The sequence below is a fragment of the Peromyscus eremicus genome, chromosome X (genome assembly GCF_949786415.1).
Source record: "Peromyscus eremicus chromosome X, PerEre_H2_v1, whole genome shotgun sequence".
Lineage (NCBI taxonomy): Eukaryota > Metazoa > Chordata > Mammalia > Rodentia > Cricetidae > Peromyscus > Peromyscus eremicus.
The window spans coordinates 28,528,541-28,545,615 of record NC_081439.1 but is presented as its reverse complement, the minus strand read 5'-3'; the positions used below and the strand labels follow the sequence as shown (position 1 = coordinate 28,545,615).

Sequence of the window (17,075 nt, the reverse complement as noted above, 5' to 3'; positions counted from 1 at the left end):
GTTTCCCTACTTTTGACTTTCATGTGACCAGACTCCTGAATATGACTGCCAGTGGCCCAGAGACGACCATGGTGAAATGGACTGTGAAAAGCTGGTTGGGCAACTGAAAGACTGCTCAGACCTACAGGACCAAGCAGACATTCTGTACATTCTTTATGTAATAAAGTAAGTGCCTTCATCTCTTTGGGCTGCTATAGCAACACACTATCAGCTGCCATCCTAAAGAACAGAAGTGTATCTCACAGTTCTAGAAGCTGGAAGTCCAAGATACAGTGTCTGGTGACAGCCTACTTCCTCATGGACGGTGCCTTTTCATCCTATCCTCACATGGCGGAAGGGAGGCACAACAAGCTCTCTGGGGCCTCTCATAATCTGATGGATTATGAGGGATCTTACTCCATGGCCTAGTTACTTTCCAAAAGCTCTGCATCCCAGTACCATAACTCTGGGGTTAGGATTTTAGTATAGGGGTTTGAGGGGAACACAAGTATTCAGGACAGAGCAGTAAGTTTACGGGCTTCACCATGTTGAACTTAGTTCTCCATACTTCATTTTCCTGGTCTGTTGGCATTCCAACAATGCCAGGCCATGATCACGTTTACCCAAATTACCCAGGATCACCACACATGAGACTTCTGTCCTTTTCTCTGCCTCTTGATGCTGGCCTTCCAGAAGTCTGGGTGAGGCCAGGATACCATAGTGGTGTGTGAACACTAAGCTTTTGTTTCAGAAGACATGGTATAGAAATGTTTGCTTGGACTGAAGCCTCTTGGTGAGACCCAGAGTTACTAGAAATGTCCAAATACTTGGCAAAGTGTACAGCAATCCATGCGTCGTCACCCAGCCTTGACACTCTGACCTTCGTCTTTCTGTTTTCCTGCCTCCTTCCAGGGGGCCCAGCTGGGATACCAATCTGTTTGGACAGCATGGAGTCACTGTTCACAGTCTTCTCAGCGAGCTCTATGGAAAAGCTGGCCTGAATCAAGAATGGGGTTTGATCCGCTACATTTCAGGCCTGCTCAGGAAGAAAGTGGAGGTCCTGGCTGAGGTCAGAATAAGCATGCCTGCCGGGGTGTCTGTTTGTTCTCTCTAGCCCCATGCCTTCTTCTTCCAGTCTCCTCGTTGTGGAAGCTCAAGGCATGTGCCTCTTGTCAATAAAGGGACTCAGGGAAGCTGACCCAGCACTGGCCAGGCCCTCCACTGACTTTTCACTGCTCTGGAAGGAGAGGAGAGAAGAAGAAATTTTCAAGTTGATTAGTTTGGTTCTCTCTTAACCACAGAAAGCCTTACCAAGCAATCGCATGAAACAAAGTACTTATTTCCACATGTCACAGTACAGTGATCATGAATGTTTATATCCCTGAGGCCCTACAAAATCCAGAACCACTTCCTTTGGCTTTAAGCAAGTATTCTGGTAAGATGCCAGTCATTGTTACATGTGACTACTGAGGGGCTCCTAAGCTAGGAACACAGTGTGGCTAGTAACTCTAATCTTTGTTTTCTGAAGCCTCGACCTACCTTGTCGGAATAGCAAGAAGTCTGGAGTGTTTACTATAGTGGGTAGATCAGGTCTGGGACCACACCTGGGAGACACAAAGATTACAGGAATCCAGCCTATGTGGGTTGCTAAGCCTGGGTTTTAGGTTTTAGTTTCTCAGAAGGGCAATGTGGATTATGAAGTCCATAAAGGTAAATTTCTGGTACTGTTGGCACTTAACCTTCTCAGTTAGTTTTGCTAAATTTATGTTCCTTTGTACACCTTCCCCCCCACCAAAAATACATGCAGGCTTGTGCAGATCTGCTGTCCCACCAGAAGCAGCTTACAGTGGGCCTGCCCCCTGAGCCCCGGGAGAAGACCATCTCCACGTAAGTCCCTGCTGGGGGACCTCCAGTCTGCAAAAGAGCACCGAGAGAGCATTGCACTATTGGGGAGGGATGGCAGTGGCTTTGGAAGATACCCTGTCATGTGGGTGCTTGTAGTATAGAAAGCTGGAACTTATACTGAGAGCAAGGGGGCCCTGCTCTGAGGCACCCATTGTGTGTGACCTGCTGCTCTTTCCTAGGCCCCTTCCCCCAGAGGAGCTCACAAAACTCATCTATGAGGCCAGTGGCCAGGACATCAGCATTGCCGTCCTCACACAGGTCAGATGCTGATATAGGAAGGGCCAGCTGGGCCACAGCCTTCCTCATAGAGTGCTCATAGAGTGCCAGTAGGCCTCTCAGGTTCCCTGAAGCCCTATTCCCATCTGCACCAGGAGATCGTGGTGTACCTGGCCATGTATGTCCGGGCCCAGCCTAGCCTCTTTGCAGAGATGCTCAGACTCCGGATTGGATTGATCATCCAGGTGATGGCCACAGAGTTGGCTCGGAGCCTGAACTGCTCAGGTAAGTGGCCATAGCTTGCCACCCTTGACAACTCAGCCTTACCTCAGGGCCTTGGTATGCAGGGAGCCACACTCTAGCACTTCTGAACAGGCTTCCATCTGGGTGAGCTTAGGCTCTCCCAGGTTCCTTTGTGAGAGCTACTTGCTATTAGGCCACATAGCACAACAACGTTCCTCACTGGGGTGGGCAAAGCAGCTGCCATGTTTCCAGGAGAACCTTGGCTGTACCTGACAGCTAAGCTACAGTGATAGCCTCACTGTAAGATGTCACCCTCCACTTAATAACATCTTCACTGAGAGAAAGAAATGTCAACATCATTTGCAAAACACATCCCAACATCAGGGATCAGTGCAATGCGAAAAATTCTATGTCTGGGAATTAAATGCCTCTGTGCTGTCCTAAACAGAGGTGTTTGCATTTCCCAAGGACCAGTGCCTTTCAGGCCTGCAGCACCAGTGAAAGAGTCCTGAGCAAGGAAACCTGCCACCGCCTTCTATATCATCCTCTCCCATCCCGAACCACCCACCAGCCCATGACTAGGCCTCTTATAAGATGTTTGCTTGTAGGAGAAGAAGCTTCAGAGAGTTTGATGAACCTCAGCCCCTTCGACATGAAGAACCTCCTGCATCATATTCTGAGTGGGAAGGAGTTCGGTGTGGAGAGAAGCGGTGAGGACTTCATAGGGAACCCAAGTGCAGACCAGCACGAGCGTCAGTGGGTCCCCTATGAGGAAGGGATTGTGCACGTTCTCTACCAGTAGGAGGAACTGGAGCATGGGCTCTAGGTTCCTGCTTTTCGGGACAGGGAGCACCCTCAAAGGGTTGCATTTCTTGGTAGGTTATAGTGGTAGGTGGGTTAAGTGAACTGTACACCTTTGTACCTTGCATCTCCTAAGTGTCATGAGGGGAGGTGACCCTAAGGGTCAGGATCACAGGTCTGCCCTTACAAAACCCCTTGTGGCCTGGCCTTTGGTTTGCCTCAAAGCGTTTGTAGCCAGGCCCAATGTCACCTTCCGGAGAGTAGAAAGAAATGCTCTATGACCTGTGGGGTCATAGCCAGGCCACCCTTGACAACTTAGCCTTACCTCAGGGCCTTGGTGTGCAGGGAGCCACACTCAAGCACTTCTGAACAGGCTTCCATCTGGGTGAGCTTAGGCTCTCCCAGGTTCCTTTGTGAGAGCTACTTTCTGTTAGGCCACATAGCACAAAGCATTTGTAGCCAGGCCCAGTATCACCTTCCGGAGAGTAGGAAGAAATGCTCTATGACCTGTGGGGGCCCGTTCATTCGCTTCATCCCAGCATTACTCATTTAGTTTTTATCCATCTTGGAAATCTGCTTGCAGTGCTAAGAAATCTAATCACCCAAGTCCTGGTGTGCTTCTTGTTCCCAAATGTTCCCTAATTATAATTGAAGCAATTATCATTTCTCCTCCTCATAAAAAAGCTAAATGATTCGCAGACACATTGGTGAATTTATTTCATCAAGCCAAAGAAACACACTGTGGGCTATCATTCCTTTTATTTAATAAGAAGGACACTGGGTACTTTGTATTTTTCCTGAGTGTGTGCCAGCCTCAGACAAAGCCACCGCATGGGGCAATCAGCTGTCTATTTTCGGTTTTCTCCTTTCTGAGGAGGAGTGCTTGAGATCCATACCCAAAAGTAATTTACAGTTATTTCAACTACACAATCCTTGAAATGTAAATGGAAAAGATAAATATTTAATATGTTCTGCTCATCATAATAGTGTGCATGGCTTGACAGGTAATTGTCATTAAATGTAAAGCTGTATAGATGCTTACAAAGCCAAGACCTGAGGAATGTCATTTGAATGCCATGACATGTCTCATCATGAGTAAGGACAAAAGACATAGTATCTTTTTCAAACATAGCATTTCTTCATTGTCTTGGAACTTGTCTTAGGGTTTCTATTGCTGTGAGGAGACACCATGACCACAACAATTCTTATAAAGGAAAACATTTAATTGAGGTGGCTTACAGTTCAGAGGTTCAGTACATTATCATCATGGTGGGGAGCATGGTGGCATGCAGGCAGACATGGTGCCGGCTACATCTTGATCAGAAGGCCACAGGAAGTGGACTCAGACACTGAGCAAAGCTTAAGGGTAGGAAATCTCAAAGCCTGCCCCAACAGTGACACACTTCCTCCAACAAGGTCATACCCACTCCAACAAAGCCACACTTCCTAATAGTGCCACTCCCTGAGAGCTCATGGGGGCCAGTTACATTCAAACTACCACATAACTGTTTGGTTTTTATAAGCTAGGAAGCTGAAATTCTGACTAAATCCTAAAATTACTATTTCCAAAAAACACTCCCTCAGTCCAGTGGAGCTTCCCACACCCCATTTGGCTTCCATTTTCCATTTCTTGGACGCCACCCCTCCCTCTTGACCCATCGTTGGGTCTCCTTGGGTGCTTCCTCCCTTCAGCTGCCCTCCAGCTTCCTGGCTTCAGCAAGGTTCTATAGAAACTGACCTTGGCGTTGGGCCTACAAAGGGAACAGAGGGTTTCCTGCGGCACCAAAAAGATTGTTTAGGCTTTATCCCGAAGACAGATTTAGACTCAGGAGGACTGATCGCATATGCCTTTTAGAATAATCATAAGGGATTTGTCCTGAAGCTGATGGTATATGATGGAAAGAGGTGTGGCCTGGTGCAGTGGGAAGAGCCCCTGTTCCATAGCAAGACCACGTGTCTGGCTTTGGCAACTGCCAACCTCACCCTGAGCTCTCTAGCCAGCTCAACCCCTGCTTCCTCCCAAAGGCCTAAATTGAGATCTTCTCCCTGCCCCGAGCTCTGTCAGTCCTGGATGCTACTGCCCCTGTGCACCTGCACCCAAGCCCAGACAAGGCCTGATGAAGCGCCCTCAGCAGCTGGCCCACAGCCACAGGCACCGAAGTTCTAGCCCTTGCAGCACTTTTGTCCTTTTACCAGGGACAGCTGGCATTCCAGAGCTTGGCAAGGTCAGTAGGGATAGTACACACTAGTCAAGATGAACCCTTCCGAAAATCACCAATAGAATTGGGTGTGTTACTCATTCTGAGCTCAGATGTCATGCAGTCATTAGACATGTGAGCGAATGTAAAGCTGTGGAAAAACACTCATTACAATATTAAGTGCAGAAACAACCAAACTTGTTTACATATTATGTATGGATATGTCATGTGTAGAATATAAAGCTCATCTTTGTACATGTATGTGATGTTGTATAAGGTAAAAACATGTATCCATAGGGGAAAACTAGCAGGATAATGAGTGAAATGTCAACAGATGGTACTTCTGGCTCCCTTAGGTGGGCTCAGTTTTCCACAAAGAAAATATGTTTTGGATAAGTAAAAAAATAGTTTCCAAAACCAATTCAGTCAGCCAACAGTTTTCTGCCACTCTGTTCTGTGCTGCTAAAGCAGTACCCACATGTGGTAGTTTGAATGTAATTGGCCCCCATAAGCTCATAGGGAGTGGCACCATTGAGAGGTGTGGCCTTATTGAAGTAGGTGTGGTCTTGTTAAAGTAGGTGTGGCCTTGTTGAAGGAAGTGTGTCACTATGGGGGCAGGCTTTGAGGTCTCTTACTTAAGCTTCACTCAGTGTCACAACCACTTCCTGTTGCCTTCTGATCAAGATATAGCCAGCACCATGTCTGCCTGTACACCACCATGCTCCCCGCCATGATGACAATGGACTGACCCTCTGAACTGTAAGCTGCCACCCCAATTAAATGTTTTCTTTTATAAGTTGCCATGGTCATGGTGTCTCTTCACAGCAGTGGAAACCCTATCTAAGACACCACACTTTCACACAGCCCTTCCGGCCTCATGTGGTAAGCTTGTGCTACCCTCAGCACTACAAGCCCTAGCCTGGCTGGGACAGGTAAGGCCTTCCTCTCAAATCAAGTAGGGAAGAGATGTGGACCTCAGAAGCATGTTATCCATGTTGTCTCTCTCAAAACAGGTGCAATAGATTTCCTAAAACGTCATGTATGTGTTTCCCTTCCAGTGCGCCCAATTCACTCCTCCACATCCAGCCCTGCCATCTCCATCCATGAGGTGGGTCATACTGGAGTCACCAAAACTGAGAGGAGTGGTATCACCAGACTGAGGAGTGAGATGAAACAGGTAAGAAGGCCTTAGCGTGGCAGCCATAAGGGAGGGGTATAAATGGTTCTTCTGCCAGGGCTCACTTCAGAAAGCTTCAGAAAGACAAGGGCATGAAGCTTTGGCCTGCTCTCTGTAGAAGTCGTGGGATCTGAACAAAGCCCTGTATCCCAGATAGGTACCCCGAAGCCATTTACATGCACTCACGACCACCAATGTCTAGCCTTCATGTGATATTACATGTATGTACTAGTATAATCCCTTGTCCATGTTTGTTTCTGTAGAGTCATGGGGATGGAGAGATGGATCAAAAGTTAAGAGTACTGGCTGCTCCTGGAGAGGGCTGGATTCACTTCCCAGCATCAACATGACAGCTTTTAGCTAGCTGTCTGTGACTCCATTTCTAAGGGATCTGATGCCCTCCTCTGGCCTCTGCAGGCACCTGGCACATAAGTGGTACACATATAAAGCATGTAGGCAAATACTCAGACAACAAAATAAAAATAAATTTTTAAAAGTGGAATCATGTCAAAAGAGACAACCATTTCTCTATCAGATGTGTCCTTCATCTGAAATAGCCAGGAGGATGTGGAAATAGACTGTAATAATCATGATACCTGTATTTACCACCATCCACAGTTATCTGTTTTCTTTGTTCAATTTAATCTAACTCACAATAGAAATCCTTATGAGCTGACCCTCACAGCTCAAACCTTTTCAGTCCTCCCTCATGTGCCTGATACTGTGCTAGGACATGAACATGACCCCCACCCCACCCCCGAGAAAATCTGGTCATAAACTAGTCACATTGCCTCACTGGATTGGGTCTATGAGGTAATAAAGACCAGCCCCTGAGGCTGGACCAGCATGCCCTGGCTTAGCAGAGAGGGTAATGGAAGCCGTGGGGCATTTTAAACTGGAAACAGGCTTTCACTTTCTGGTGTTTGTACTTTCAGATCATTAGGCGGGCTAGTGCTGATGAGCAGGTGAAGTGCCTTGTTTTGTTTGTCCTCTGTGTTAGCTGCGCGCTCTTTCTGGCTTGAACATGGAAGATGAAGCTGCCAGTACAGAGTGTGGATGTGGGTGCGTGGTGGAATGGTCCAGTAGCTCAGGCAGGCCAGCCCCAGAGACAGAGGGCAGGATGAGAAGGCAGGAAAGAAGACTTTGCCCTGTGCCTTTAAAAAATCCATTTAGGGTAGCCAGTCCGAGCCATCTAAATGGGTGGCTTGTTTTGTTAGAGCATGGTACTGATCAAAAGAATTCCATTTCTCAAGCTCAGCCTTTGTAAAGATTCTTTGTGAAAGAGATGGGCCAGGCTCTGCCTCCACCAACATTTCTATTCTAAAAGAGGGGAATGTAGTCAGTAATCTCAACACTAGAAAGATTATGCCTTCATCCAACCTGGGAGGATTTAACCCTGGAAGGAAAAAATGTCAGGACCCTGTGTACATCACCCTGTGGTATACTCCTTCCCTTTAGAAAAAAATTGGACATTTTTATTTATAGATTTATTTTTGAGATGGGGATCTCCATGTAGCCTTGGCTGTCCCCAAACTCCCGGGCTCAAGGGATCCTCCTGCCTCAGCTTCTTGAGTAGGTGGGACTACAGATGCACACTGCCACATCTATCTTTGGATTCTTATTCCTAATGATTCCATGTCTCTATGACCAGAGAAAGTAAATGTATGATGGTACATAATGCTGATTGCAGGTTTTCTCCGAGCATAGACCCTACAGAAGAGTCTCTCATTTATGCTCCTTCTATGGAAGTGATTTTCCAAACATCTTCCTTCGTCAGCCACTCGGTGGCACCGTCCCTCTGGTTACCCACAGCTCAAAAGCCTAGTGGGTGAATATGGATGGCTTCTTCCATGTAGTGCTGCCCTTGCCTATGATGGGGGTGAAGTAATTACCTTCCTTCTCTGTTGTGTTCATATTCAGTCAGCCAGTACCAGTTTTGTATTTGGCCACTCGTGTCAAGAAAATGTTCTCTGGTAAAAATTTAAAAGGTGTCATGGTGTTGGGTCACCTCATTTTTACAAGCATACCACAGACACAGAGCAGTATGCAAATTAAGGGTGCCATCTAGATTCTTAGATGAGGAAAGATGTAAATGTCAAAGGTCATCAACCTGCTCCCCATGGACATTTAACAATAATCTATGGGATACCTGTTGGATGCCAGGTGTTAGTGGCAGTTAGGGCTATTTTGACCTCTCTGGATGTTCACAGTGCAACAGAAAACATTAGCATGGCACGGCCATGACTTTGGAACATGTGTCCTAGTTTGGTTAGGCCTGTCCCACAAAGGAGAAGGACCTGGGAACACTTGCTATTTCAAGCCAAGCTGGGCTGCAGGGGAGCAGTGGATGTGCCTCTGTCGCTGGTGCTCAGTGAGAACCTCTCTAGGCTTTGTCTCTGCCTTCAGTCTCTGTGCTTTTCGTGCTGCTGTCTCTTGGTGTCACTGCACGTGACTGAGTCTGTTCTTTTTGTTTTGTAGTTCTTTCCTGTGGGCCAGGCTGTGTCCAACAGTTTGCGTTCCTTCAAGTCTGCGGTAAATCTGTATTGGCATCGCACCCCTCCTCCCAGTCTTCTCCATGTCTGTGCTGTCCAAGTTCTCTTGTGGCCTTACCCATGCTCCCACTTCGTCCCCACTTACTTTTAGGGTGTGTGTGTGTGTGTGTGTGTGTGTGTGTGTGTGTGTGTGTCTACGTACGCATGCACATGCACGTGTGTGTGAGTTCACATGCAGTTTTGGACATGGAACTGAGGCCCTCACACATTCTAAGCAAACATTCCAGCACTAAGCTTTGCTACAGCCTTCATCCCTGACTTCTGAAGGTTTGAGTAAAGGTTAAGGCAGTGATTCTCAACCTGTATGTCACGAATCCTTTGGAGGGGTCAAACGATCCTTTCACGGGGTAGCATATCAGATATCATACCTGCTTATCAGATATTTACATTATGATTCCTAACAAGAGCAATGAAAATAATGTTATGGTTGGGGGTCACCACAACATGAGGAACTGTATTAAAGGGTCGCAGCGTTAGGAAGGGTGAGAACCACTGGGTTAAAGGTTTTCAGGTGATGCTGAGGGTATCTTCAACTATAAGTTTGAGAAAATTCTAGAAAAGTTTATATATTCTTGAACTGAACTTGGTTTTCCATCTCATGCTCTCAGATCTTAGCTTGTAAAACTCCTCAATAGAGTGTGGGTGAGGTGTGCTTACCTTACCAACTCCCCGGAGTTTCTAGAGTCTTCAGAACACTGCTTCTAAGGCTGTTACTTGTTTGTTTTGCAGTGTTGAGGATGAACTGGGATCTGAGCATGCTAGGCAGGCACTCCACCACTGACCCACATCCCAGCCCTCCTGCGTTTTTGTTGAGTGTTGAGCTGCAGCCCCCAGGCTAGTTAGCACTTTCTACTCTCCTGCCCCAGCTGAGCATGTGGCCCTCGCTCCAGTGGAGGCCCAGGAAATGTTCTAATTGCAGAGGCGAGTCTGAAGCTGCCTCCCAAAACCAGAAGGAGAAAATCAGCTGAGTCATTGATGAGTGTGGCTGTAATTACTTTTATTTGTAGCTAATTGTTGCCTTATTTAAATGGCAGTAAGGAGCCCGGCAGAATAACCCAGCCTAACTAACTGCCTTTTCAAAATAAGATCTGTTGAAGTCAACATGAGTTCTGAGAGAAGAATCCCACCTCCTGCCCTGCTAATGTGCTTAATATTTGGATTTTATTTTTAAACCTTTAAATTTGAGGTTGCAAGTTGAGAAACAGAAGTGCCAAACAGTCCAAACAAAAATGCATGTGAAGATGTGTGTTAGCCTCATCCCAACCTGAAGAATCCCTCCAAGGGCAGGTCGGTGGGAGCTTCCTCACCTGATCGCTGCCAGGTGGAAGTCTGTCCATTCTGCCCCCAGTGGTCAGCAGCCCTCCAGCACTTCCCTTGTGGAGTCAGAGAAGCCTAGCCTCTCACAAGGAAATGGAAAGATGTCGCCCTCTAACCCTGGTCAGCAGGTCTAAGCTGAAGGCCACCGTAGAAGAAAACTCAGGACCAAGAGCAGGACAGTAGAAATGAGGATTGAAAGGCAGAGGTAGAGCCCCCAAATCCAAGGAGCCCCACTGCTAAGCAAGGGTTCCTAGTTGACTTTCTGTCTTCACTCCTGGTCCCTTCTCCCTGTGTATGTATGCCATTCTCTGTGCTCTTTGTCCCGTGGGGAGGTGATGGTCACTTCTCCATGGCACCGCTGAAGGAAATCAGGCCCGTGGGCGTTTGCCCCTACCCCAGGTCGTCTCTCCTTCCCGTCCAGCTCATCTTCTCTGAGACCACCTCTCCAAGTACTCTTGTGGCTTGCTTCCCTTAAATAGGCTTTGCATGCCTGGCCAGTGACCTCTGAGGGAGTGGCCTTTTGGGTGACAGCTTCCCCCTGAGCAACAGGGACTCTCGGGGGTTTTTGTGTCTTCACCAAGTGGGTGGCAGCAGACAGCTCCCTCCGGGAGATTATGTCCCCATTGTATAGATGGACTGGTGATGCTAGCATAGAGCACAGGCAGCCTCAGCCCAGGTGCTGTCACATGCTCTTGAGCTTGGCTGTGGCAGCCTGATGGCAGAGCCCACACCTGGATCTCTTTGGCCTCTGTCCTGTGAGCTCAGGGCCCCCCGGCGTTATCCTACATCTTAGGGCCTGGGAAGAACTAAGCTAACAAAACAGAGCATGAAACCTAAATCCAACATCAAGTAGGCAACAAATTAGAGTTTAGGAGCCCTGTACCCCTGGCTGGGTGACATGTGGAGGAAGATTTTGACTAGTTTGCTGAGCTGGCCTTCAAGGTGGCCAGTTTTTCCCTGTGGGCACCTGCTTCTGAAGGCCAAATGGTATCTGTCTTGCAGAGGTCCAGTACCCCATCCTCCCCAACGGGCACATCATCTACAGACTCCGGAGGACACCACATGGGATGGGGGGAGCAGCAGGGCCAGTGGCTGCGCAGGAGAAGGCTGGATGGGGCCATCAACAGGGTCCCCGTAGGATTCTACCAGAGAGTGTGGAACATCCTTCAGAAGGTGAGGCGTGTGCTGAGGAGACAGACTCTGCCTGCCTTCAGGAAGCCCAGTGATGGTGCCAGGTAGCGAGAAGCTGAGGGCTCCAGAACATGCAGCCCCAACCTTGAATGGCTCAGCCTAGAGCAAGGTCTCTGTCCTTGGCACGTTAGCATCTAACACTAGGTGACTGTGCTATGGTACCACCGTCTTGTGCACTGTCTTACAGGAAGCAGTGTCTACCTACTGATTGCCAGTGGCATCTCCTTTCCCGGACATGGCCCCAAAAGTAGCTTCAGCATTGTCAAATGTCCCTGCAAGGCATGACAAAATAGCAGCCCTGCTTGTGTACAACCAACTTTGACATAGTTTAGGATCCTAGAAAACTAAAGATAGACAAAAAAAAAAAAAACCAGACAGGGCAGGGCAGACTTTGAACAAACATCGGTGCCCAGAGGACCTGCAGCATTACCTCTGGATCTGGCTTGAGGCTGAAACATGTGGCATGTGGCACCCATATCACTCAACAATGTGATGGAGCCCCTGCTTCCTGCTAGGCCTTAGGAGTACTGAGAAAAGATTGTAGCCTCACCCCAGGAGCCATGTGCCCTCAAGGCACACTCTCCTTCCTGCTCTAGGCTACCCCTGTTTCCATGGCTGGACAGGAGACCCCCCAGAGCCCCCACCCCTCAGGCAACTGCCCACTGCTCCTGTGACAGTGAGATAGGGCTGTGAAAATCTCATCAGTTTGTAGTGTGAAACCGACACGAAGTGACACATCCCAGACCACACTGTGCCCCCCCACACACACACCCCTGAATGCAGGAGGGCCTGCCTGTCTTAAACACCTGCCGCTGAAGTGGGGGTAGCCACTTTGTCCCCTCCACCCTACAATCCATCTTCTCCCACATTCATGCTCCCAAGGCCTCAACGGAGCATGTCATGCCTCCCCCATGGAGGGACAGCATGCCTCATTTAAAAGCTTTGCAAAGCAAGACAAATTTCTTTTTTCTCTGAACCGTGCCTTTTTAGCTCATTTCACAGTAGGAGAGGAGCGAACTGCGAAACTCCCAAATGAGAACATACTCCAGCTCCTTTGTGAAGTCACAGCCACTGTCTTCTTTCTGCAGCAGGTGCCCAGGGCCAGTCACAGAGCTTCAGTGGCTATGCTCTGTCGACCAAGGCCTTGCTCAAGACAGCTGCCGAGCGGGCTAGGAGGGCAGAGCCTGCAGAGGCCCCACGTTCACCCTTCTAGATTTTTGTGGGGAGCCCTCGGGCCAGCATGAGGGTAGGGCAGCTGTTGCCAACTGGAGGGTAGAAGATGGCCAGTTAGAGGAGGCCCATCTATTCCTCGAAAATCTCCTCAGTCTTCCTGGGGCACCATACACTTCCAACCAGACTTCTGTTGGCCCAATACCAAGATGCTTTTCTTACGAAAAAGCAGCATTTTGTGTTGCGCCCCATTGGTATTTATATACATGAGTGTGCGTGTATGTGCATGTGCTCCAGCCTTTTGTGATTGGTGCTTATTATAGAAGTCTCGAAAATAGATGGCTGCAAAGGCGCAGGAGCATAACTTCACCAATGGGAGCCACGAACATCTCCCTTCATTATGGCACCGAAGGGGGCCTGGCAGGCACCCGGGCCCAGTTGCCAAGTGCAACATAGAGCCTCTTGGGAGGAGGACGCAGCAGCTCCCTAGGACATTGTTCCTGCACTGATCTGAAAGATGCCTGCTGGTTTCCCTAGAATTGTGCCATCGAAAACACAGCCTGTGGGCAGTGAGAACAACACTCTAAAAATAACCGACAGTCTGGCATGTTCCAGCCCTTGTGCAGATTTCCAGGGCAAGGAAAGTTGTCTGTGGGGGGGGGGGGGGCACGCGCACGTGTGAGTGTGAGCACACACACACTTGTGGTCTGGAATTGGACCGAAATGTCTGTGTTCTGTTTCCAGTGCCATGGTCTGTCCATCGATGGTTATGTCCTCCCGTCTTCAACAACTCAAGAGGTAGGGTGACATGGCTGATTCTCCTGTGCCCCCCAAGTTTGGTCAGTGTAGACAGGCCATCTCTAGGTCACCCTAACCACCTCACCCTCAAAGTGTGTGAAGCTCCTTCCCTTTCTTATTCCCTTTTCTCGCTCATTCCCCTCAGAAATACCGTTTATAGACTATCGGGGCCCTTTAGACTCCGTGCAGACTCCATCCCCCACACACTAGACCCATGCAGGGGCCACTTCACATACAATGCATTCTGCCCTGTGCTGTATTTGCCCTCCATGCACTATGGGGTAGCTTTAGCCTTCCAAGCAGGAGGTACCACACCTGGCACCTCCAACCATTCCTTTAGAAATAGATTCGGTTTGGTTTGTTTTTTTTTTTACCCTGACCAAGGTACCAGGCTTTATGCCACAGAGAATTTCTCTTCTTTTTAGGAGATTCTTTCTATAGGAAATGGTCCCTGCTCCTTAGAAGTCAGTCCAGTGGGTAGACAAAAGGAACTAGAACAATGCCAGCTGGCTCTTGGGGAAAGCAGTCAGCCTCTGCCCCAGAGGGCTCCTGCTCCAGAGTCAAGGCAGTATCTAGAAGGAAGGTAGCTTTTGAGCTGAGCCCCAACAGCGCTAGGGGCAGTATTGATCCTAGGGCTCTGTCTGTCCCACATCTCACGCTGGAAACCTGATCCCTCTGGCAGATGACCCCGTGTGAGATCAAGTTTGCTGACCACGTGGAGTCAGTACTCAACCGCGTGTCCCAGCCCGAGTATCGGCAGCTGCTGGTGGAAGCCATCATGGTACTGACACTGCTCTCAGATACGGAGATGGACAATATCGGGGGCATCATCCATGTGGACCAGATTGTGCAGCTGGCCAATCAGTTGTTTCTTCAGGACCAGGTGGGTATGACTAGGCCACCCACTCACCCCGCTGCCAGAGCAGGGGAGTCAGTTTGGTTGCCATTTATCCCTGTTGGTGCTGGAGATGGGGTCCAATTGGAAGGCATGTACTCAAACCAGGAAAATGTCATCCCAGATGGTGAACAAATGTCAACCATTTGGTTAGGAAATGGCACAGTGGCCACTTGGGAAATCTAACAAGCTTTGGGGAAGCTGGTCTATGTATGTCGGTGTAGGTTTTATTCCAGACACTACCACTTGCTACATACCTGCCTCTTGCTAAACTGTTTGCCCTGTATACAAAATTGAGTCAGACAAAGAAGCTGTCCTCTCGAAGAATCAGTGCCGAGCAGCACCCAAAGGAGGACTCTGAGAACACGGCATCCACAGCAGAGGCAGAACATTACCAGGCGTTCTGTCCCATTGCCAACATGAGATACCTGCCTCTTGGCACTGGCTTCCTGCCCTGAGGCCTACCCTCCAGCTCCCAGCCCCACCCGTCTGTAGTCTAGCAGATCATCTCCGACATGCAGAGAGGTTTATGAAGGAAAAAGACAGATTCCACTCATTTTTTTCCCCTGCTTTTTCTGGCTGCAGGTATCATTTGGAGCCACAGACATCCTGGAAAAAGACCAAGCCACAGGAATTTGTCACTTATTTTATGACAGTGCTCCTAGTGGGGCTTATGGTACAATGACCTACCTAACGAAAGCAGTGGCTTCTCATCTGCAGGAACTGCTGCCCAGTTCAGGCTGCCAGATGCAATAGGGCCTTACCCATAAACACGACCACCCTCTGAATCTGCACTCGGTCCTATAGCCTCATTGGGAAGTTTCTTCTGCCTTCCCCCTGGGTCCCCTGCTCTGATCCCCACCAGAAAGCTTCCCGGGGAGGAGATGACAGTACTCAAGCCGGAAGCAATGTGTGTTTAAGCCACAGATAAAGCTGATGAATCCCCGCTCCCCTGAGAAGCAGCCTGGGATCATTTTCTAGGTTCATTTCACTGGAACGTTTCTCACAGCAGCTGGGCTCATGGACTCCGAAAAGGAACTGGAAATTGGTCTCTTCTGAGTGCAGAGTGAACGGAGAAGCCAGCTTAAATTGGCTCTCACCGAGAGTTACAGAAATAGGTTCGATGAGCTGGTGACACATGTTGAAGGTGGAAAGATCCTTCCAGCGACAATAACTAGACAAGCAGACCTTGACAGGGGCACAGCCCAACACAATGCAGGCTGTCTGAGAACCAAACTGTTTACCCAACAGAATAATTCGGTCTCTGGAAATCTTTCCTAACCCCCCACTCTATTGAGGTCATACAATTCTTCATTGCCCAGATGAACTAAATTGGCCCTAGTTAATATTGGCTCATAGTCTTCAGAGGATCTTATCCTGACTGTCCACAAATTACAGGAGTCTCCTCTCACCCTAGAAAAATTCCTTATCTTCCAGAATCCAGAACAAAACAACAACAAAAGGAAGGTGAGGCTCTGACTCTTCTGATAGCCAGACTGTTTTAGGAGGGGGTCCCGTGGAAAGAATGGCCTATGTCTCTGCTCCCCCTGAGATCACCACCATGCATGCTCAAAGCATGAGTCAGCATTTGCCATGGAAATTAGTGGTGTGTTCCTGCAGAAACAATACTCCCTTAAAAATAGCCTGGGAACCCAAAACAACTTTACAGAAGCACTCTCAGATGGGTATGGTTGGTACACTATGGCAGAGAAGGCTGAGTCCTGGCAAAGTCTGGCGAATCTTTCGCCATTGTTCTGGTGAATGGAGGTTCTTTTTAAGCCTTGCCTTGCCCATGTTGGGATAAATAACTGAAAGAGTAGTTTCTGTGAATAATCAGGCCTGAAGGACAAAGTCACCTAGTGGCCAAGTGCTACATTCCCATCTAGTTGTGAGAGGTTCCGATTTACAGTGACTCTTCACCTCTGAAGTGGAAACAAGGCTGCTTTATCATCTTCTCAAAGTCTGTGTGGAGAAGGGTCTTGGTGTTCAGAGGTGAACAGTAGCCCTCAGGGTGGAGATTTGGGGCTGACTTCACTTTATTCTCAAAACAGAAGGTGGCAGGGTGCCCTGCTATTCCTAACCACTTCTAGGCATTTCTAAAAAAATGTATTTACCTGTGTGTATCTGTGTGAGTGTGTGCCACCTGTGTGGGAGTCCCTGCAGAGGCCAGAAGAGAGCATCAGATCCCCAAGAGCTGGAGCTACTGGCATTTGTGAACCACCCCGATATGGGTACTGGGCCCCAAACTCAGGTCGTTTGGAGAGCAGCAAGTACCTGCTGAGCTATCTCCCCTGCCCTCTTGGATCTTTAAGACATCTTCAACATAAACCATCTTCAACATAAAACCAGGGTCAGAGTCATGTGGTTGACTGACAGGTTTCCTGGTAGGTAATTTCAAACATACAGTGAGAAAAGAACAAGGCTTGAAAGGCATGGGAGAAGTTCTAGAAACAGAGCCCCTCAGACTGGGCCCGGTGCTAATTCCGAACACTCTTAGCCTGCCAATGCTCTGGCTGTGACGTGAGAAGTGGCAGCTGCTGGGTTGGGCTCAAGATGAGCCACAATAAGCAATTCACTGCAGCCTCCCAGCCACTCTTTGAGATCTCTCTCCAGTGAAGTCCCGAAATAGGACT

The 17,075-nt window shown here is 48.6% G+C and overlaps 1 protein-coding gene across 2 annotated transcripts in view; it reads left to right on the top strand.

Annotated features, from left to right (window-relative positions):
• Positions 1-16,787, top strand: part of Phka2 (phosphorylase kinase regulatory subunit alpha 2) — an 87,819-nt gene extending 71,032 nt beyond the window's left edge. Inside the window, exons 21-33 of one of the 2 annotated variants that reach the window (XM_059250061.1) lie at positions 32-165; positions 892-1,048; positions 1,787-1,866; positions 2,064-2,142; positions 2,256-2,385; positions 2,952-3,053; positions 6,401-6,519; positions 7,455-7,484; positions 8,998-9,051; positions 11,391-11,561; positions 13,494-13,547; positions 14,230-14,430; positions 15,028-16,787. In XM_059250061.1, the coding sequence (XP_059106044.1) occupies positions 32-165; positions 892-1,048; positions 1,787-1,866; positions 2,064-2,142; positions 2,256-2,385; positions 2,952-3,053; positions 6,401-6,519; positions 7,455-7,484; positions 8,998-9,051; positions 11,391-11,561; positions 13,494-13,547; positions 14,230-14,430; positions 15,028-15,198 (1,482 nt within the window). In that variant the 3' untranslated portion in view covers positions 15,199-16,787. The remainder of the gene's footprint in view (positions 1-31; positions 166-891; positions 1,049-1,786; positions 1,867-2,063; positions 2,143-2,255; positions 2,386-2,951; positions 3,054-6,400; positions 6,520-7,454; positions 7,485-8,997; positions 9,052-11,390; positions 11,562-13,493; positions 13,548-14,229; positions 14,431-15,027) is intronic. The other variant, XM_059250062.1, reaches the window with a different exon arrangement.
• Positions 16,788-17,075: the final 288 nt, after the last annotated feature.